The sequence below is a fragment of the Taeniopygia guttata genome, chromosome 1 (assembly GCF_048771995.1).
Source record: "Taeniopygia guttata chromosome 1, bTaeGut7.mat, whole genome shotgun sequence".
In the NCBI taxonomy this organism is placed as follows: domain Eukaryota; kingdom Metazoa; phylum Chordata; class Aves; order Passeriformes; family Estrildidae; genus Taeniopygia; species Taeniopygia guttata.
This window is the reverse complement of record NC_133024.1, coordinates 112,832,005-112,852,494: the sequence shown is the minus strand read 5'-3', so window position 1 is coordinate 112,852,494 and position 20,490 is coordinate 112,832,005. Positions and strand designations below refer to the sequence as shown.

At 44.9% G+C, this 20,490-nt stretch overlaps 1 protein-coding gene across 5 annotated transcripts in view; it reads right to left on the bottom strand.

The window, feature by feature from the left end:
- Positions 1 to 16,973: 16,973 nt before the first annotated feature.
- ERG (ETS transcription factor ERG) overlaps positions 16,974 to 20,490 on the bottom strand; it is a 141,782-nt gene continuing 138,265 nt past the window's right edge. For 4 of the 5 annotated variants that reach the window (XM_041718918.2, XM_030284132.4, XM_004175144.6 and 1 more), the window contains one exon: positions 16,974 to 19,003. In XM_041718918.2, coding sequence (XP_041574852.1) covers positions 18,483 to 19,003 — 521 coding nt within the window. In that variant the 3' untranslated portion in view covers positions 16,974 to 18,482. Of the gene's footprint in view, positions 19,004 to 19,956; positions 20,364 to 20,490 lie in introns of those variants that run through there. The other variant, XM_030284153.4, reaches the window with a different exon arrangement.

The following is a 20,490-nucleotide window of genomic DNA, read 5'->3' as shown; positions in this document are numbered from 1 at the left end:
GATTGCTTGGGGGGCTCACAGTGACACACAAACCCTCAGGTACAGAATGCCATGCATGGATTATGTCTCTGAAGAGCTGGAATTGCTTGGGGGGCTCACAGTGACAATGCAGAAGAGCATGGGGTGAATTCAAGCCACTTATATGCTCTGGAAGTGTCCCAGACCAGGTTGGACAAGACCTTGAGCAATCTGGTCTAGTGGGAGGTGTCCCTGCCCATGGCAAGGGAGGTTGGGACTGGAGGATCTCTAAGATCCCTTCCATTCCCTTCCTTAATATTGTATAATTCTATTTCTGTGGTTCAGTCAGCTCTTAACAGAGAAGAGATTTCACGGTCCTTATTTTCTGCAATGACACAAGGACAAGTTGGAACATACAGGACAGGATGAGGATGATTTTGCTGAAGTCCTGTAAAAAAAAAATGACCATTTCAGTTGGTAGTGGGAGTATGAGAGGAAGAAACAAAGGAGTGGGCAAAGAAACACATCCTCTGAGCTCTGAGGGCAACAGAATTGCAGAGTTGGAGGAGCTGGGGAATCTGAGGGATGTGAAAAGTAATGATAATTTCTATTAACTGGCAACAAAATGTTTTATGAGCAAACCAAGGTTGTACATCTAGTACAATCACATGTTTCTAGCCATTAACAGCCTCCACAAAACACATGGCACAGCTCAGCTGGGCAGTAATATAATTTATTTCTGGGAGAAGGAATTTGAAATAAAGATCATCTAAATATGAAAAAAAAATTGTTTTGGATAGTCATAGTTTCCATGAGTGGAAGTGCCTGAAACAATTGCTAACAAAAGGGTATAACTAAGAAAAATACTTATTTTAATTGACCAAATATTTTGTTGAATTCCTATCAAATTCATTGAACTACTTCAACCAGAAAGGGCTGAGAAGACAAAATGTTAACCAACAAAATATTTAACTTCAAGATTCTCAGGCAAAAATATTTAGTTTTCCACTTTGAATGTGAGGGTAGCTTTCCAAAACAAATCTTTGTATAAATGTATTTTTAAGATTAAGGCAGGTGGGCGAGTGTTTGTCTCTGAAGTCATTTATTTGCAGTTTGGGGCAGCTTTACTGGAGATGCAAAAGGGCTCCTGCTCCAACCTCCTGGCATGTCACACACCACATTTTCCAGGACAGCTGCACAATCCTCTTTTGTCCATCCATCCCCTGGCATCATGACTGTCATCACTTCTCGTGGCTTCAGCTGACAAAAGGATCTTTACAACACAGATGGGCTCATCCTTTGTGCTGCTGATGGGCTCATCCATGGCTACCCCGGCATGTCCCTCGTGCCACCACCCCTGGAGGTGTCCAAGGAAGGCCTGGAGGTGGCACTCAGAGCTCTGGGCTGGGGACAAGGTGGGGATGGGTCACAGGTTGCACTTGATGACCTTGGAGAACTTTTCCAGCCTCGGTGATTGTGGGATTCTGGGATTCTGTCACCCCATGGGCCACAGATCTCCTTTCCCCGCAGCACTGTCAAAGCAAGACTGGTTGCCTTTACTCCTTTTCTTCATAGCACTTCCTTTATTACGAAAAGAAATCTAAAATAATAGGCAGCAAGCTGAATGTTTACTTAATTATTGGTCAGGAGTTGGCCTCTGTGGAAATGTTGGCTAAAGGCACTGCTGTACAACACAGTCCCTTCCAGGAGAGTGCCAGAAAACCCAGGGGCAGGTGGCAGCTCTTGAACAATGGTTAATTAGACTTTTTAGGCAAATATTTGCTCATGTGTCCAGACAATAATGTCTTGTGGAAATGTGTTTGCACAATGTCCTTGACAAAGGCTCGTCTATTAACCTGCACACAATCAGCTGCAGCCCTGGAACAGCGTTTTAACACATGAACTTCTCAGTTCAAGCAACAACAAAACGTCACAAGTCCAGCCCTGAACAAAATAATCAGCCCAAATCGCCTTCATATAGGGGAAAAAAAAAGTCTTTTAAAGACTATTTACTTTTAACCTATAAAAGCATCCAGAATGTGCTGGGATGTGTGACTCAGTTCCCATAATTTCATGTGCTTCAAGTATAACCTTGGCCAGGTTGCTCATGAATGGAGTTTCCAGAGCCTCTGCAGGGTACCTATGTTGAGTTGTGCTATCAGAAAGGGATTTTTGGGTGGTCTATAGGGTTTTACAGAATAATCCTTTATGGTTAGTGCTCATAGGACTTATAATATCTATTATTATATTTACTATTTTAATATTTTAGCCCGATAATGCCCAGATTTGGAGTGTGGACTGCTCAGGAGGGTCTCTGGACTGCAGCTAGACAAAGCCAAGCTGACTTTCCTATATTTCTCTGAGTTCAGGAGCACACAAAATGAACAGCCTCTTACAGGGGTGACAGCCAGAAGCATTTGGGAATTGTTAGCTAAGCCCTTTGGGCTACAAATAATCCCTCAGGAGCTGCTGCCCTTTGTGAATTCCCTAATTTGTAGCAGTGCTTTCTGAATGTTTTGGCTGAAAACTTTGCACACCACATGTTCACCTCATCCCAATGGTGATTCAGTATCCACGAGGTGTGTGAGTCACCTCAGGGATGTGGGATTGTTTCTCGTTCCCTGACTGACGTGTGGGCAACTTTTACAGGGCAGAGCACATCTTTTGTGATAGACAGAAAACAAATAAACCAAAGAAACAGCAACAAGCACAGTAGTGGCTGAACTTCGGCAGGAACACACGTTTGGGCTAAAGCTGATGAAAGTGGCAGAATTCCTGTAGTTTTTTGCTGGATATTAATGAAGAAGTATGAACCTGTTCCCTTAGTTTATTGCAGGAATAACTGGATGAAATGGTGACGTTTGTGTTGTTGAAGGAGGTCAGGCAAGGTAAGGAGCTGGGCCCTGCTGACCTCCAAGCTGAATGAAGGAGTCACAGCAAACTCAGCTTGACTTGTTTGTTCCTAAAAAATATTCCTGACCCGATTGTTTAGGCTTTGTCCCTCTTGATGAATGATAAAAAAAAAATCTCAAATTCCTACTGCAGCATTCCTGATGGTGAAATCATACTCACAATCATTTTATTGTGATCATTATCTTATGCCTCTTTCCCTCCCCAAGGTTATAATTTTCCTGTAGTTTTTCTATGCTTATTTTTCCATATGCTTTTAAAAACACCTTCATGTGCTAAAAGTAACTTTATTCTTTTAGGAAGGTAAGCTTAGGTTTGCATTGTGGGCACCACAGAAGGAGACACTTAATGAACAACAGTTATGATGGATTCAATTCCTATAATGCATCACTTTTTCTCTCTTTTCAGTCCTTTGTGAGTTATAAAGCAATGCCTCGACTGGAGGCACATTTGGCTCTCCTGTGGTGCCCAAGTTTTGACCACTAATGCATATAATTGAAGAGAATCTAAGCAGATAAGTATCAAACACCAGGACTGGTTTAAATTGCACTCAGAATATTTCTTGGGGTTGTGGGAGAGTGGCCAAAACTGCTGAAATGGCCCAAAAACTGGAGTCAGGAGTGGTACAGGCTGGTAGGATTTCATGTGCCTTAATCCGTGGTGGCACGAAGGAAATCTTCCCAGGAGTTCTTGTTCTGCCTCCCAGTCTGCTGCAGGCACGTGATGAAAAGTGCCTAACTCTACAGAAGAGTTAAAAAATCATGCTTTGAACAGCCACACTTAATGGCTTATCACAGAATCTCAGATTCCCTGGGGCTGGAAAAGCTCTCCCAGCCCATGGAGTCCCAGCTGGGCCCCATGCCCACCTTGTCCCCAGCCCAGAGCACTCAGTGCCACCTCCAGAGGACACCTGCAGGGATGGGCACTCCAAACCTCCCTGGGCAGACCCTGCCAAGGCCTGAGCACCCTTTCCATGGGGAAATTGCTGCTGCTGTCCAACATGAGCTTCCCCTGGTGTTGCTTGTTCTGTCCTTGTTCTCTGGGAGCATAGCCTGACCCTGCTTTGTTTGCACTGTCGTGCCAGAGAGCTGTAGAGTGCAAAAAGGTCTTTCCTGAGCCTCATTTTCTCCAGGCTGAGCATCTTTCCCAGCTCCCCCAGCCATTCCCTACTTGCTTTACTCTCTAGACCCTTCCCCAGCTCCCTTGTCCTTCTCTGGACCCACCCAGACTCCTCAATGTCTTTCTTGAATTAAAATCCCCCAGCCCTCAAGGTGGGACAATCCCTTCCCTGCTCTTGCTGGCCACTCTATTTTCAGTACAGCCTTCCAAAGAAGCAGCTGAAACAGATCCAAAAAAAAATCCCTCAACTTTCTGCAGTTAAAAGAGATCCCCTGTTAATTACTGCTCTCTAGAAGGTGCGTTTCACACTACCATGACAAAACACAGGGCACACACAGAGGCAAAAAACATCCATCCCCCTGGGCCAAAAGCTGCTTTCAGCTACACCCAAAAACCACATGAAAGAGTCCTGCTAGGGAGCGAGGTGCTGAGGAATCCTCGGAGCTGTGTGTCCCCTTCGCTGCCATTGACTCCAGCGAGCGTGGTGGGCACCCACAGCTCCCCATGGCACAGCTCCCCGTGCCAGCTGGGGCTCCAGTGCCCAGGAACGGCCCCAGATGTGGAATTCAGGATTCCACAGATGTGGAATTCTGCTCCCCTGGCTGGTGGCACTACGAGCTGGACTTGGAGGCTGAAGGAAATCAGCTCCCACAGCAGAGCCAGACTCAACCCAGGGCCTGTTTTGGCACTAGGGGTTGGCTGCTGATGATTAATTTAGGTAATTAGTGCGGCTTTTCCTGCACTTTCTGGGCAGTGATGCTGTTAATGGAAGCGGAGGAGTGGAGCTGGGTGGCAGAGGCAGCTGAGCATCTCTCTGAGCCCTGGCCCAAGACCACACAGCTCCTTCAGAGCCCAGTGCCCCTGGAGAGGAGCTGACAAACATTCTCCATCCTGCCAAAGCCCGGGACCAGCCTGGAATGTGCTTCCAGCAGGATCTCCAGCGAGGAGGGATCGCACTAACCCATCGCTCCATCTAGTGCCAGCGCCTCTTACAGCACCCCGTGCCTCCACAGCATCCCAGAATGATGCTCCTTCCACCCTCGGGGGCTGCTTTGGACAGCATTTCCTGGCTGTTGTTGGTTTTTTGGGGTTGGTTTTGTTTTGTCAGGGGCCTCCTGAGTTTATAAAAGGCAGCAAACTGCTGTTCTAAGGAAGGGTTATAGATGAGCTCTACCTTCCTGGAGGGATTTGGATAAATCCTGCCCTGTGGAAGGGGTGAATCCTGCCCTAAAGAAGGGTCATGGGTGAATCCTACCCTCCTGGAGGGATTTGGATGAATCCTACCCTCCAAAATGTTCAGGGATGAATCCATCCCTCCAGAATATCCTGGGTAAATCAATCTCTCCAGAATGTCCATGTGTAAATCCAGCCCTCCAGGATATCCAAGGCTGAATCCTGCCGTCTGAATATTCATGAATATTCATCCATCCCTCCAGGATGTCCATGTGTAAATCCACCCCTCCACAATGTCCTGAGTGAATCCAGCCCTCCAGAACATCCATGGGTGAATCCATCCCTCCAGAATGTCCATGTGTAAATCCAGCCCTCCAGGATATCCTGGGTAAATCCAGCCCTCCAGGATATCCTGGGTGAATCCAGCCCTCCAGAATATCCTGGGTGAATTCAGCCCTCCAGAATGTCCTGGGTAAATCCAGCCCTCCAGGATATCCTGGGTGAATCCAGCCCTCCAGAATATCCTGGATGAATTCAGCCCTCCAGAACATCCATGGGTGAATCCATCCCTCCAGAATGTCCATGTGTAAATACATCCCTCCAGAATGCCCTGGGTGAATTCAGCCCTCCAGAATGTCCTGGGTGAATCCAACCCTCCAGAATATCCTGGGTGAATCCAGCCCTACAGAATGTCCTGGGTGAATACATCCCTCCACAATGTCCTGGGTGAATTCAGCCCTCCAGAATATCCTGGGTGAATTCAGCCCTACAGAATGTTCTGGGTGAATCCAGTCCTACAGAAAGTCCTGGGTGAATCCAGCCCTCCAGAAGGGCTACAAGTGAATCCATCCTGGAGCAGTCCTCTCCTCCAAGTGTGTGCTACCACTTTACTGCTTGATTAGCAGTTGTGCTGCAATAGTGAGTGGCAATTTGTAAATCACCGAACAGGCCCAAAGACACGAGCAGCAAAAATGGGCTGCAAAGCACAAAAAAAAATGCATGAGTGGGATGTGCAGATCACTGTTAAAACAGGAAAATGGACAGGGACAGTAAAGTGCTGGACAGACACCACCAAGCTCAGGTGCTTGGAAGAAGCTCTGCACTGCAAGAACATCACCTCCCCCAGCTCTGCCTTGAGGGTTTTCACACCAGGGCTCAGTGGAGTCTTCAGCTGCCTCTCACACTCGTGTTTTTAATCACTCTTTAGTGCTGGTAGCACACAGAGGAGAAAAAAGAACTTTTCTGGCTGCATGCTAAACTTTGGTCTCACAAAACTTTGGGAGCACGTGGAAATCAAGCACCTATTTTTCGGGACACATCAACCTTTGCAAAATAAAAGAGCAAAAACTGTCACTGCTGCAGTTGTTATTGCTAATGAGCAGGATTTTAGGGCAGCTGTAGGATTCAGTGGTCCTTGGATGCTGCTGAGCTGCCCAGGCAGGTGAATTACTTGGACAAGTGCTCCCTTCATTGTTAAATGCACTGAAACAGCATTTTCAGCCATGGAATTCTGCTGTCTTTGGAAATCCTTCATCTGCACACTTTAACTTATTTTTATTTATAGAGCTGTGATCCTATCATTTGCTTTAATGAAAAGAAAATGTCCACTTCTTCAGGTGATAGCTCCATCAGGCATGTTAATGAATACAAGAAGTCCATTATCTTGGAATGGGGGTTGTTTTTCAGGAAAAGAAATGATTGCTTCACTGTCAGATATAAAGCTCTCTTCAATGGGTTATAGAGATTGCAAGGAAAAATAATCTCACCAAAAGTTACTTTCATTAGTCGTATCCTTTTAATCATGGAAATGTTTCTATAATTATCTTTACGTAGAAACATTCACTTTAAAAAAACCCTTAAAATGTGATCTAAATTACCAGGCAGATTCTCTATTCATAAGTTTATGGGCTATGTTGCTCATATGAAAAAAAAAAAATTAACTTCTGAATAAAACCTTAATGTTGTCAATTTTGCTACGGCAAATAATGTCAGCGTGCAAGAAGATTAATTCCAATATTACATATTTGTTTTTCTCATTGCCTTGGAAATAAAACACTGGATGTAAAGGGAGGGAGAGTGGGGGGAAAAGAATATTTGCATCCTCCTGCTGCACACTGAGCAGGTGATAACTCGATTTTCCCCCTGCTGTTGTTGCCCACAACCTTGAGTCCAATTAGGGTCTGCCCAGGGCAAGATGCTCCAGAGGGTTATGGGACTGAGGGATGGGCACTGCCTGGAGGGTCCTGGTGGGATTTCTCTCAAATATGAAATATTCAGGGAGCCTAGCAGCTCAGTTTTGGTGAATCCTAGTGCCATCTTTTGGGAGAAATGGGAATATTCCTTGGCCAGCAAATGTGACTTGACACATCCGAGGAGAGGGAGCTCTGGGGAGTGCCTGGGGTGAACACACTGCCACCCTCAGCACAGGGACCTGCTGAGAGGACAGGAAAAGGGCAGGATCCTCAGAAGGAGCTGAAGTTGTACCTGCAGTGACCACAGCAGCAGCACAAAACCAGCCCAGGGCACTGAGTGTGGCATTCCCAGACCTTCAGGGAGCATCCTGAAATGTCCTGCTCAGCCAGTCCTCAGCAGCCAGGGGGAAAGAGGTGAGGGGAGAGAGGCTGAATAAGGCCTGTGCTGGAAGACATGGCCCCAAAACACCTCTGAAAAACCACTTGGTAAAACCCTGCTGAGTGCTGGTGTGGGAATGAGGAGATGATGGGTAAAGGGGGGCACTGGGGCATGGAAACTCCACATGTGTGTGCCATTGTCACAGGGACATTTCTCTCTCTCTCTCAGGATTTTTCATAGAGGGGCACAGAGAGAAGAAAGAGAAAAGAATTTCTATTTCTGCTCCTTGTTTTCCCATGTGGAATGTGTTTGTAGAATTGTTTCCCTGGGTGAGTGCTTGGTTGGATTCTGGTGAGGATTGTTTGAGCCTCATGGCCAATCCAACCCACCTGGGGCTGGATTCTGGAGAACAGAGTCACGAGTTGTGAGTGAGTTAGAGATGGTAGTTAGAAAAGTAGGTTTGTAGTTTTAGTATCTCCTTTAAATAGTATATTAATGTATTATAGTATAGTTATAATAAAGAAATCATTCATCCTTCTGAACTGGAGTCAGACATCAGCATTTCTTCCCACCGGGTTTGCCTGTGTTTTACAATATGCCATGTTTTCCAGACCCTTCTCTGGACATGCTCCAGCCCCTCAATCTCCTTTTGGAAGTGAGGAGTCCAAAACTGGACAGGAGAAGTCACGGTGTGGCCTCAGCAGTGCCCAGCACAGAGGGACAATCCCTGCCCTCTCCTGATGGCCACTTGGCCACCCAGGCACACACTGGCTCCCATCCAGCCAGCTGTCAGCCCACCTTTGCAATACCACTCCTGTGCTTTTTAAAAACATTTTTTTGTTGTTGTTGTACTTGCTGAAGAGAAAAGTTCCTGGTGCTTGCACAGCCACAGCTCCATGAGGAACAGGGATTGATGAATCAGGAGCTGACTGATCCCATGGACAGGACAAGAGGACAGAATCTCAAGCTGTACCAGGGGAAGTTTAGGTTGGACATTAGGAGCCTGTCTGAGGCCAGGAAGTATTTGGACATACTCTCAGGCACATGGTGGGATTCCTGGGGTGTTCTGTGCAGGGCCAGGAGTTGGACTGGATTATATTGGTGGGTCCCTTCCAGCTCAGGCAATTCTATGACTTTTGATGGTGGCATTTTCCCCCCAGCCCCAAGGCTGCCTTTGCTGGAGGGAGGGTCACCCCAGGGCTGTGCACTGAGCTTCAAGCCCTGCCAAAGGAATGTGACTTTTTAAATGACAAAGCACCAGGGAGGGATTTCTGGAATGTCCCAGGAACATAAATCTCATCAGCCTATCAGATTTGAGAGCCTAACTTGCTTTTGGTCTTTTGGAAACCTTATTATCAGGCAGCTCACATTCACTTCACCACATTTTATCAGGTATTCTGACTAAATACAGCTGCTTTGCTTTTTTGAATTTCTCTTCTCCTTTTACATTGTGCCTAAATAGGTGGGGAAATGCATGGTATAATCAATGATTCTTTGTAGCATAACTCTCCCCCTGTGCCCCACAGGTGAGATCCCACCTGCAGAGCTGCCCCAGCCCTGTCCCAGCCCAGGAGGAGCTGGAGCTGCTGCAGAGAGCCCAGAGGAGGCTCCAGGATGAGCAGAGGGATGGAGCAGCTCTGCTGGGAGGAAAGGCTGGCACAGCTGGGATTGTTCCCCTGCACAGGAGAAGCTTTGGGCTGAGCTCAGGGTGGCCTTGCAGAGCCTGGAGGAGCCCCAGGAAACCTGGAGAGAGACAATTTCCAGGGCATGGAGGGACAGCACACAGGGAATGGCTTCACACTGCCAGAGGGCAGGGCTGGATGGGAGATGGGGAATTGGGAATTGTTCCCTGTGATGGAAATGAGGGGCTGGGATGGAATTCCCAGAGCGGCTGTGGCTGCCCCTGGATCCCTGGCAGTGCCCAAGGCCAGGTTGGACACTGGGGTTGGAGCAGCCTGGGACAGTGGGAGGTGTCCGTGCCCAGGGTAGAGGGATGGAACAAGATGAACTTTGGGATCCCTTCCCACCCAAACCATTCCATGGTTTTATTCAGAGTAAAGCCCACCAGACATTTTTGAGAAATAGATGTCTGAGTCACAAACCAAACACCTCAGCTTTTGTCCAAAGTAGAGAAATAGAAATCTGGGAGCACCAACCTTGTCTCAGCTCAAGAGCTGTTCCAGTAGTGAGAGTGGAATATCAAAAATATTAAAGTAGTGATTGGTTTCCCACCTCAAAGCCTAATGTGCTAAAACCTTCCTCTGTGATCTGCACTGAGTAGGAAAAGGAGAGAATATTGGATTTGGCACAGAGCAGGAGACACACACACACACAGAGTATGAATGAAACTTTCCCTTTTTTTGGTGTACAATTAAAGGAACAAGAGTGAACAAAGCCGTTTGCAGAGTGCTAAGCCAGCACTTTGTACAGCTCATGACAAAACAAGAGAGATGTATGGTCTGATGCTTTTATACAGTCTGCAGTGACTGATTATATACTACCCATTTAGCACTGCAATACATTTAATTGTTGAGGTAAGTGGTTAAAGAAATGAAAAATGCCAGTTAGCTCGTTTTGCACAGCACTCGGCAGCGACTGGAGCTGGAAATTACATTCGCAGTGCAAATTACCAGCATTGGCAGGGCTATTTTACAGCTGTTCCGTCTGCAGCCTGCATTGTAATGAAGTCGTGACATGAAATGTTTGTGGAAATTGTAATGAAATGTTAGCTGAAAATATATTAAAGTGGTGAGTGCGGAAAGAGAAATGAAGTACAACATTTACTCGCTCCAACGTCTCCTCGCTCAGGCTGCTGCTTCAGCCCAGATGTGCTGACCTGCCTCCTCCTACTGAACTGCACATCACAACTGCTCTGCAGCCCATCCTCTGGGCTCACTTTTTGAGCTAAACCTGACCTTATATTCTTCTAAAGACTCCTTTTTCTTCCCCTGAAACTCTAAATTCCCTCGGGCTCACAGTCATCTTTCCTTCCGCTTTCATCTCTCTTTCTGCAAACCTCTTTGTGGGAATCCAGTGCTTCCCTCTGGCTGCCCTGGCAGGCCTGGGACCCTGGCAGGGGTCAGGAACCCCCCTGGACAGAGCCCCCAGAGACACTGTCTGTGATCTCTGTCCATGGAAAAGAGTTTTCAATCTTACAGGATCAATTACCAGCTCTGAGTGTTTGATATCAGTAATAATTAACTGTGGTACGAGTGCAAAAGTAAAATTTTAGGTTTCTAGATAAGGGGTTCAAAGGGGACAGGATGGAGGAAATTTGGTGTGTCTTGTCCTTTTTCTCCTTCTTCATGCCCTCCATGTTTCACTGTGGTGTTGGCATTTTTCTGTTGGTTTAGGTTGGGGACACACTGTTCAACGCAGGTAACAGATATTGGCACGTTATTGTAAATCCAGCACAGGTAGTTTCTGGTATTTAATGTTTGTACCATCCCACTGAGGGCAGAGCCCCACACGCTGCCCTGCAGGACAGAGCTGCGGCAGGGCAGCAGAACATGTTAGAGATAAACAGAATAAACAACCTTGAAACCAGCACAGACGAATTATGGCTTCTTCTTTGGCAGTGGGGCAGAAAGACAGAGACTTTCTACAATCTTAGAATCATCAATACCACAGATTCTGACACCCCTTCACATCCACTTGCTGTTTCCTGCCCCACATCCCTCAGATCCATCTCACTTTTCATGGTTAGGCAGGAAAATGAGCAGTTTGGGTTTCCCTGGCCATTGGAGCCTCCCTGGCATCCCCTGTCCTGTGGAATTCCCCTTTTTCTACGGGTGGGGGAATTTGAGCTAAGTCAAGCCCTTTGGCTGCTGCCCTCATGTTCTCAGCCCGTGTTCTGGTGCTCTGGTTGTCTCCCTGTTTGCTGACAGCTCCGAGCTGACCTTGTGTCACCATCATTAAATCAGGTCCAACAGCACCAAGCAACTCCTGCAAGGATGACTTAAACTCCACTTCCATCCCCTTCCATAAGTTGTTAATCACTGTGTCAGTGTCCCAGCACTTTGCTACTCCTCTGGCAGCACTTCAGAATTCTTTTTCTTCTTCTTTGCATCTCCATTTTTGCCTCTTTCTCCTATTTTTCCTTCCTCTTCCCAAGCCATGCTGATAAAAGCTCTTTCATTTCTCTGCATCCTTGGCTGTATGTCCCCTCCCCTGTCACCTCCTGGAAGAGCCAAGGTAATTTTCACACTTGTTTTGAGACTCAAACTCTCCTCCAAAGGCTGTGTTCCACTTGCTGTAGTCCTAATTTTCTGTTTTTTCCTTGAAACCTGTGGTGGGAGGTTTACAGCTTGCTCATAGCCATGCAGAGGCACTTGGAATTTTTCCATATTTGTAACCAGCAGCCATTCAGACACTCCAGTCCCTTGAGGAGCCTGGCTATGAGCTGTGCCTCTGTGCCAGGATATGAGCCCATCACAATGTCCAAGGACCTTGCACATATTTCCTGGATTTATCCTCAGCATATGCTGGAAGAATTAAAAAAGAAATTCCATCTCCCCCCCCTCCTTCTTCGAAGAAAGAGTGGAAAATGTTCAGCCTAGTCTTGGTAGAAAATACAGAATTTTCCAGCATTTATTAGCCTTGTGTATTTAAAGATAGGAGCACTTCAAAGTGCAACATCTGTTAGTCATGATCTGTATTTACCCTCTCCAGCACAATGGGATCCGACTCATGGCTGGGAATTCATTCCCATCTCAGAAAACCAAAATGCGTGGATGTACCAGACCAATTTCTGGGAACTAGGCAGCATGAGGGCATTTTTCAACTATAAAACAAATGAATATTTGGATTTTCCCCATTTTTCCCTTTGTATTTTGAGTACACTAATGCACACATATCCATACCCAACTCTCAGGGAAAAGGGACATTATTTTTTAAATTGACCATTTGAGTGTCAGTGTAGTTGCAGAAATACTGGAGAACTTCACAAGGCCTCTAGCTCTTCTCCATGGGGGTGAAGAAAAGTGGTTTTTTGAAGCCTTCTCTCATCCCTGGCAGTGCTGTGCTCTTGTGTCAGGTAGCCAAGGGATCTACATGACTGTTTTGTGACACAAACTGGGAATTTTGCAAAAATATATGAATGAACTGAGTAAAAGACGTGCCTAAAACTTTAAACTTGCTTTTTGCATCCTTTTAGAACTGCTTGGAAGCCTAAAAGCATCGTGGCAAGCCCTTAAGCCAGGTTCTTGTTCCTGTTTTAGAAGGCTGTACCCAATCAGGCATGTGAATATGGAATTTGGGGACATGGTTTTGGGGTGACACTGGTGCTGCTGGGGTGTCAGTGGGACTGGATGAGCTTGAAGGTTTCTTCCAACCTTGATGATTCTGCAACCCTTTGATTCTCTGCAGAACAGATTTTAAGTTTTCTGTGGAGAAAAATGACTCCTTCAGCACAAAGAAAATTGGAAATGAAGCACTTTTTGTGGGCAGGATGAGCTGGTGGAACCAGTGCAGCAATTTCACTCCAAGAGTTTGGAAGGACCTTCCCAGTGGTCTGCTGGTGGAGACACCTGAGGAAAGGAGGCTTCTCATCTCAAGAGAAGGGAACTCCAAAGAAAGAACATGGAAATCCATCTTTTAGCTGCTCAAGCTGCTCACCTTTCATGTAGGTGGGACTAAAAGTGCATCAGACTCCAGTGGGATGGAGGTGCCGTCAAAAAACTCCTGGATGGGAATGGTTTAGACAGGAGGAGTCATCAGGCCTGGCAATGTGCAGGGGGGGAAAGTAAAAAAAGAAAAAAAAGAACAAAAAGAAAAGAAGGGCACATTAACAAGTGTCAGAGAAGATGAGGGATAGGTTTGTGAAGTGGAATATGCCTAAGCTTGGCAAACACCCAGTCAAAGGGAGCGTGATAACAAACCACAAATATTTGGAAAGCTGTAAACACTGAGGCAGGCAAAGAACTCTGAAGGGTGATGCATGAGGAGTGCAATCACAAGGAATTGCAAAATACAGAAATGGCAGGAAAACAAAAAAATACCCCAAAAAACCACCCACCTCTCTTTGACAATGAGATGTGTTGGGCTCTGTGTAATGAGAATGGGTGGAAATACCCTGGAATTGAGACCTGTTCAAAGGAGGAAATTAAGTAAACATCAGTAAATATTCAGTAGAAAATAGTTTTGTTATAATGAGTTTTGTTAAAATAATATAATAATAATAGTTTTGTTATAATGGATGTATTTGGTTTCCCAAGCAGAATTCCTCACTGCTTCTAGGATTTGGGAACAGAAAATTATTCTGCCCCCTTAGGTTTTTATAAAATATATATGGAAGAATATTCTGGCAGGCAACCCCAAAATTTCTGAGCCTGGTTTTGAGAAGTCCTCAATCCAGTTATTTAAAAGAACATCTCATCCATTTCTGAGCTAAGAACCCTGGGTGTTTTGTTAGTTTTCTTGAAAATATGTGCCCTTAAAAAAAAAAATACTGGGAGGGAGCTGACAAGAAAGATGGAGAGGGACTTTTTACAAGAGCCTGAAGTGCCAGGACAAGAAGAATGGCTTCAAACTGACAAAAAGGTTGAATGGGATATTAGGAAGAAGTTCTTCCCTGTGAGAGGCCCTGGCATAGGGTGCCCATGGATCCCTGGAAGTGTCCAAGACCAGGTTGGACATTGAGGCTTGGAGCAACCTGGGATAGTTGAAGGTGTCCCTATTGGAATCTTTATCTGCCTTCCAACCCAAACTACTCTGTGATGCTATAAAATTAAATTTTGAGATAATTTTCCCATTCCAATTGCCCCAAATATCCTCATTAGCCAGCTCAAAATACTCTCATTAACCTTTCTTGAAGCAGAGCTCAGCCTGGGTCATGCTTTGACGTCCTTGCAGCTGCCAGTGCCTCCAAGGAGAGGTCACAGCACCCAGGGGACAGCAGCAGAGCCAGGACACTTTGGAGGATGCAGGCAGGAGCTGCTGTGAAGGTATCCAAGCACTCCCACCACTGCCCAGAGAGGGAATGAAGGATTTCATTCACGGGGTAAAATTTAGTCAGAAATTAACCAAACCCTTTGGATGGATGAGGTGCCCTTCTGACTAACCAGCAATTTAGATCATCAGAGACTATTTTCCTAATGTGACCAAAACTTGAGAATGTGGCACAGAAAAAGATCATGGGATGACTAATTGTATGACATAGGAAAAATGGTTTCTTCTACCTTTAATGCACATGTAAAAATAAATTTATTTTAAAATTATATCTTAGCTGGGGCAATAAATAGTCTGAGATAGAAAAATTTGCAGAAGAGAAGTCTGAATCCCTGATGGTCTGTGGGCAGTTTAAAAGGCTGGTGGAACTTGAGGTATCAAGTACAGACTCTTTGGGACTGGGTAAGGTTTGCAGCTTGGCTGACCATTGACTTTGAAAGAAACTCTAATTTAAATAAAGGGCTAACGTTATTAATATCACCAATTTCTGCAAATTTGGGCACATCAGGGCTGTGCTGTCCAGGTGCTCAGTGACAAAGAGAAGATTCAGCCAAGGTCCTGGGGTCTGTCTGAGCTTCACTGAGCTCTCTCATGGTGTGGACATGGAATTCCTCAGCTCTACCTGCACTGGGCTCATCCCTTGCCAAGGTCACAAGGACACCCTACAAACAACCCCAAGGCAGCAGAAGTAAGGTCTGTCCATCCTTCACTCCCCTCTTGCAAAATCTGTGTTTTCCAAGGCTCCTGGAAGGCAGGGAGCAGGTCCTGAAGGAAGGTGTAGCTCTACAGTGGGTGACCACAGGTGACCAGTGAGATTCCCACAGCCAGCTCAAGGATTTTACTCTTCACACCAGGGTGTTCCATCAGCCCATCTGCTCTGGCTCCATCCCTATCCCAGGATCTGGACCCCAGTGCCAGGATGTTGTTCCCATTGCACAGGACAGCAGCCAGGCACCACAATGTGGAAATCCTGCAGGCAGCCCCATGAGCACTGGGGAGGCTTTGGAAGCCTCCAGGCATGTCCTTGCCCATCTAAACAAAGACCTTATTTAAATCTGGATTTTTAGTGTTTAATTAAAAGCTGGATCAGAAATACATTTGCCATTTTGGGTTGGAAGTACACATGAAGCAGATAGTGAGGATCTGTGGATTTATTTCCATCGAAAGGCAAATTATTATTTTTATAGTTGCACATAGGTATGTCTGCCTTAACTCCATAACTTTCTAAAATAGTGACTGACCTTTTCCAATAGTTCATATTTTTCTTTTTCTTTTTGTTTTTTTAGAAATACAGACTTACAGTGCTTATTTCCCTGCTCAGGTCTCACACATTTGTGACACAATCCTGTGCTCATAAACTGCCACTAAAACACTCTTAACATGAAGCCTGGTGAGTTGGGTCCCATTGCTCCCCAAAAAATGGATATGCAGAACATTTCCTATAAAACCTGAAACCACACCCATTTAGTCTGGGAAAAGGACACAGAAGAACAGCAAAAAGAGGGTTGAGCTGTCTGGGATTCCTGCAGCAAACACTGTGGAGAGCCACTCATAAATGTCAGGGATGATTTTCCAGGCCAGTTCTTCAGCTGGTGTTGGGAAAGAATGGATTTATGCCAGTAGGCACCAGATGCAGTTTTGGGGCCCAGGGTACAGAGTGGGAAGCCTCTAAACCTAGAAGAGAAAAATAAAAAACCCTGCCCTTTGTAAACAGCCAGTTTGGGCTGCAGTGACAAATGAACAAGGCTGCATTACACTCCATTCTGAAGTGGGGAATAATGGAAATTATTAATTATTCACTTTATTTACTAATAATGATACAGAATGTATTAAGGGTAAGGGGGCAAAGCAATTCAACACATGCTTCAGGAGGAAGGTACATCTCAGGCTGAGATTTTGCAGCATAACTTCAATAAAAGATAATTTCTGAGCATGAATACTCTTCCTTAGAGGTCTCCCTTAGGCTTCATTTTCAGCCTTGGGTGTGGAGCTTTTGATGAATTCATTTGGGATTAATTCCAATTAATTCATTGGAATGAATGAATCTCTGTTGCAATCTCTGGGCCAGAGAAGCTCAGCACAGGGTTGGCAAGGCACTGTTGAAGAAGGACTGAAAGTATTTCAGCAGAACTGTCTGGAAAAGAAGATACACAACACCTGTGCACTTTAAACTTAGGCTGTTTGCTCCTACATTTTCAAAGCCCAAAAATCCTGGCCTGTTTTAGCCTGATGAGTAGCAGATCTGGCATGGGTGTCACACACAAAAAATGCAAACAAAAATGCAAACCACAGTGTCAATCTGAAATTGCCATGCTAGGCCAAGCTTATTTTATTACATACATTCTGCAATCTAAGGACTAATATGTTCATAATGTAAACATTAAGCATACAGAGTTAAAATTCAAGGCCACGATAGTTTTTTTGGATTGTCCCTTTTTTTGGTTGGTTTTTTTTTTTGTGTGTGTGTGTGTCTTTGGTTGGCCGAGATCAACTCGTAGTGTATAAATGCATAAGTTATATAATAATTATATAAAAAGGAAAAAAAAATAACACTGAACTTGTATACTTCATTCTGACAAACGCACAGCGTTCGCGACTCGGTAAGAAAAACTGGCGCCCACCTAACAAAAATATTCAGGTGATTTCTGATTCTGGCAGTCAGGGGTTGTCTCTTGCTCTAAACAATAGAAAACAAACTCCCTTAGTAATGATGAGGTTCTAACTGGTAACTTTTAAATATCAGACACAATTCCAGTTTTGCTTATTCTTTTTCTAAAAAAAAAAAAAAAAAGAGATGCATATTCTGATTTTTCACTCCTTCTGCTTTTCCCTTTTCCCACTTTTTATTACCACTGCATCAAGTCTGTTCTTCCTGAAATACTGGGAATGGTATAATACTGAGCAATATGTTTCACAAGTCCAAACAAGTGTTTCTTCATAGTCCCAACACTACAAGGTTTTCAGTCTTTTTAGTCTCTACTGGTCAAGAAATTTCTTTCCTCCCCTTCTCACCACCTTCATCCTCCTCTTTCTCCTTTCTGCTTTCTCTGTCAGGTGCAGGCCTCTGATCTACAATCATACACTTGCCCTCCAGCACATTCTCATTTCCCACATTTGGCTCAGGGTTCCTGTAAAACTGTCAAGGAATCTGAAAGTTTGGGTTGTCTTCACAGTTTGAGTAGCTGATTCACTCTGATGAATGGGTCTCGTGTGACTTTAACTACAACACTGCTGTTCTATTCCAAATCAGCTTCCACACTAACCAGTCTCTTCTGCTGATATGTTTCTGTTTTTTAAATACAGATAGGCTTTTCTTTCCTTTTTTTTCCCTTTTCCCTCTCTTTTGTAATGATCCATATACTGTATGTTAGGTCACTATAGACTTATCCTTATATTGCTGTAGTATAGTCCCAGTTTTGCACTAGCATGATATCAAACTTTACACACAAGCTTATCAACTTTTTAAGACCACCAGCTTCCGTAGGTTTTCCTTATCATTTCATGCTTCTACCTACAATAGTCTATTGTTGTTTGGTCCACAGAGTCGATGCCCATATACATTACATTTTAGTATCTTAATACTTCTTGGGTATTTCCTTTAAATCCCTACTACAAAAAGTCTTTTTGACATCTACTTTTAACGTGGTTTTGGGTTTGTTTTTTTTTTCCCAGCCAAACCTTCACTTGTCTCTTTAGGCACTTTGAATTCGAGTACTCCAACAGAGTTCATTGCGACTCCTCAGGGACCGAATCCCAGTGAGAAGCGTCTTTGCTTTGCCTGGCGCTTATTTCCCCCGCCCCACTTAGTAGTAGGTGCCAAGATGAGAAGGCATATGAGCAGCTGGCAGCCTGGTGTTGGGGTAGATCCCTCCAGTGGGCGAATTCCAGTACGGATTGGGGGCAGCAAAAAAGCTGGAGGATGTCACGGGCAAGGCAGGGGGGTGGGGAGCCACAAAGTTCATCTTCTGCGGGTGCGCGTGGTAGGAGCTCATGTAGGGCAGGTCCGACGGGTATTTGTACATGGACGACTCCGGGGGGTGAGGCTGCAGCGCCTGGGCGATGCCGTGGAAGTCGAATTTGTAGGCGTAGCGCTTGCCGTGCACCTTGGTCATGATGTTCTTGTCGTAGTAGTAGCGCAGGGCGCGGCTGAGCTTGTCGTAGTTCATGTTGGGCTTGCTCTTGCGCTCGCCCCAGCGCCGCGCCACCTCGTCGGGGTCCGTCATCTTGAACTCGCCGTTGGTGCCCTCCCAGGTGATGCAGTTGGAGTTGGAGCTGTCCGACAGCAGCTCCAGCAGGAACTGCCACAGCTGGATCTGCCCGCTCCCTGCGGGGAGGAACAAAGCGGGAATGTCAGGGCTGGCATTAATAATGCCAAAGCATCAATTCTGCCGGCTCTCCCCGAGGAGCCCATTAGGAAATGTTGTGGTGTTGACTCTTAATTCTTTTGATTAGCCAGTCCCCCTTCTCCCAGGACTGCTCACAAAACCCTAAAGAGCAGGGATAATTGTAATGTGTCGTGTTTTCCCTCATGTGAGTGGCAGAATGCCATTCCATGGAGATTTAATTGTTACCTAATGTCATTCAGCGCAGACAATTGATGGGGAAATAATACAGCGCTCATTTAGGAAACTAATCGCTGAAGTTCAGCACAAACAGCTTTCACTTGCGTAACACTCTGCTTGTTCTCACAGCATTATGTTGCAACTAAATGTTCCCTGCTATGGAATGAGCCCACACTAAATGGAGAAGTTTAGAGCAAGCTGGGCCCGTGCCAAACCATATCATCCCTTTGCAGCATTTGGGGAAATGCACAACGGAAACTTATTAGCTTGCTGTTACACTGCATACAACCAGAGGGCAAAACAACTGCAAGAACAGTGAAAAGGTCCATAAAATACATCCTTGTCATCATTCTGCTTCAAATGAGTTTAAATTATTATTTTACATTAAGACGTAAAATGTTGCTGTTGTATTTTTCTCACTCTCTGCCAATTCCACCACAAAAAGAAAATAGTCTGCTGTAAACTTTGCAAAAGTGAGGTAGGGCAACAAAATTTGTCCATTTTAGACAAGTGAAAGTAGATTTCAAAGGGCCTTGCCACTGATAGTCATGTTAGAAGCTTAGCATTTCTTAACAAAGCAGCAGTGAAATGATGCAAAATGCAGCTGAAGCAGCTTGCAATGCAATCTGTTTCACAAGCACGGTGTCAGCAGAATTTGCCAACCAGCCTGGATGTGCTAACTCTGAACTATGTCTCTGACCAGGAATCGGTTAGGTTTCTTTTTTTTTTTCTTATCCAAACCAGCTATGTGGGTATAATAAACAAGCTTTTCTTTAGAAAGCTTATAGTAGCAATTACAATATCAAGCTAGAACAGCATCTGAAACCCATTAGCAGTTTATACTTCAGTGCAAGTGAAACCCATATTCATTTAAATTGTATTTATCCAAACTGGCCTTAATGAATTTCTTCTGTTCCATTAACATGCATTAAATAAACAAACAAACAAAAGAATCCATGGTATGAGCAAGGCATGCAAGTTTTAATACACGAAACATAACAAGAGGATTAGGCTTTGAAAATCAATAAACAGTTCAGCACTGGACAAAACACAAATTTTTGAGTAAGCAATCCAACATATGTTCTAACATAAACACTTGCCTTCCAAATGTAATATATAGTCCTATGAAAATAAATGGTTGCTGTCAATTTCCTTTTAATGAGAGAGTAATTCCACCGATTTATAAACACACAAAACATGTTAAAGCACAGGAATGATGGCGTGGAGGAATTCCATACCCAAATGTTAA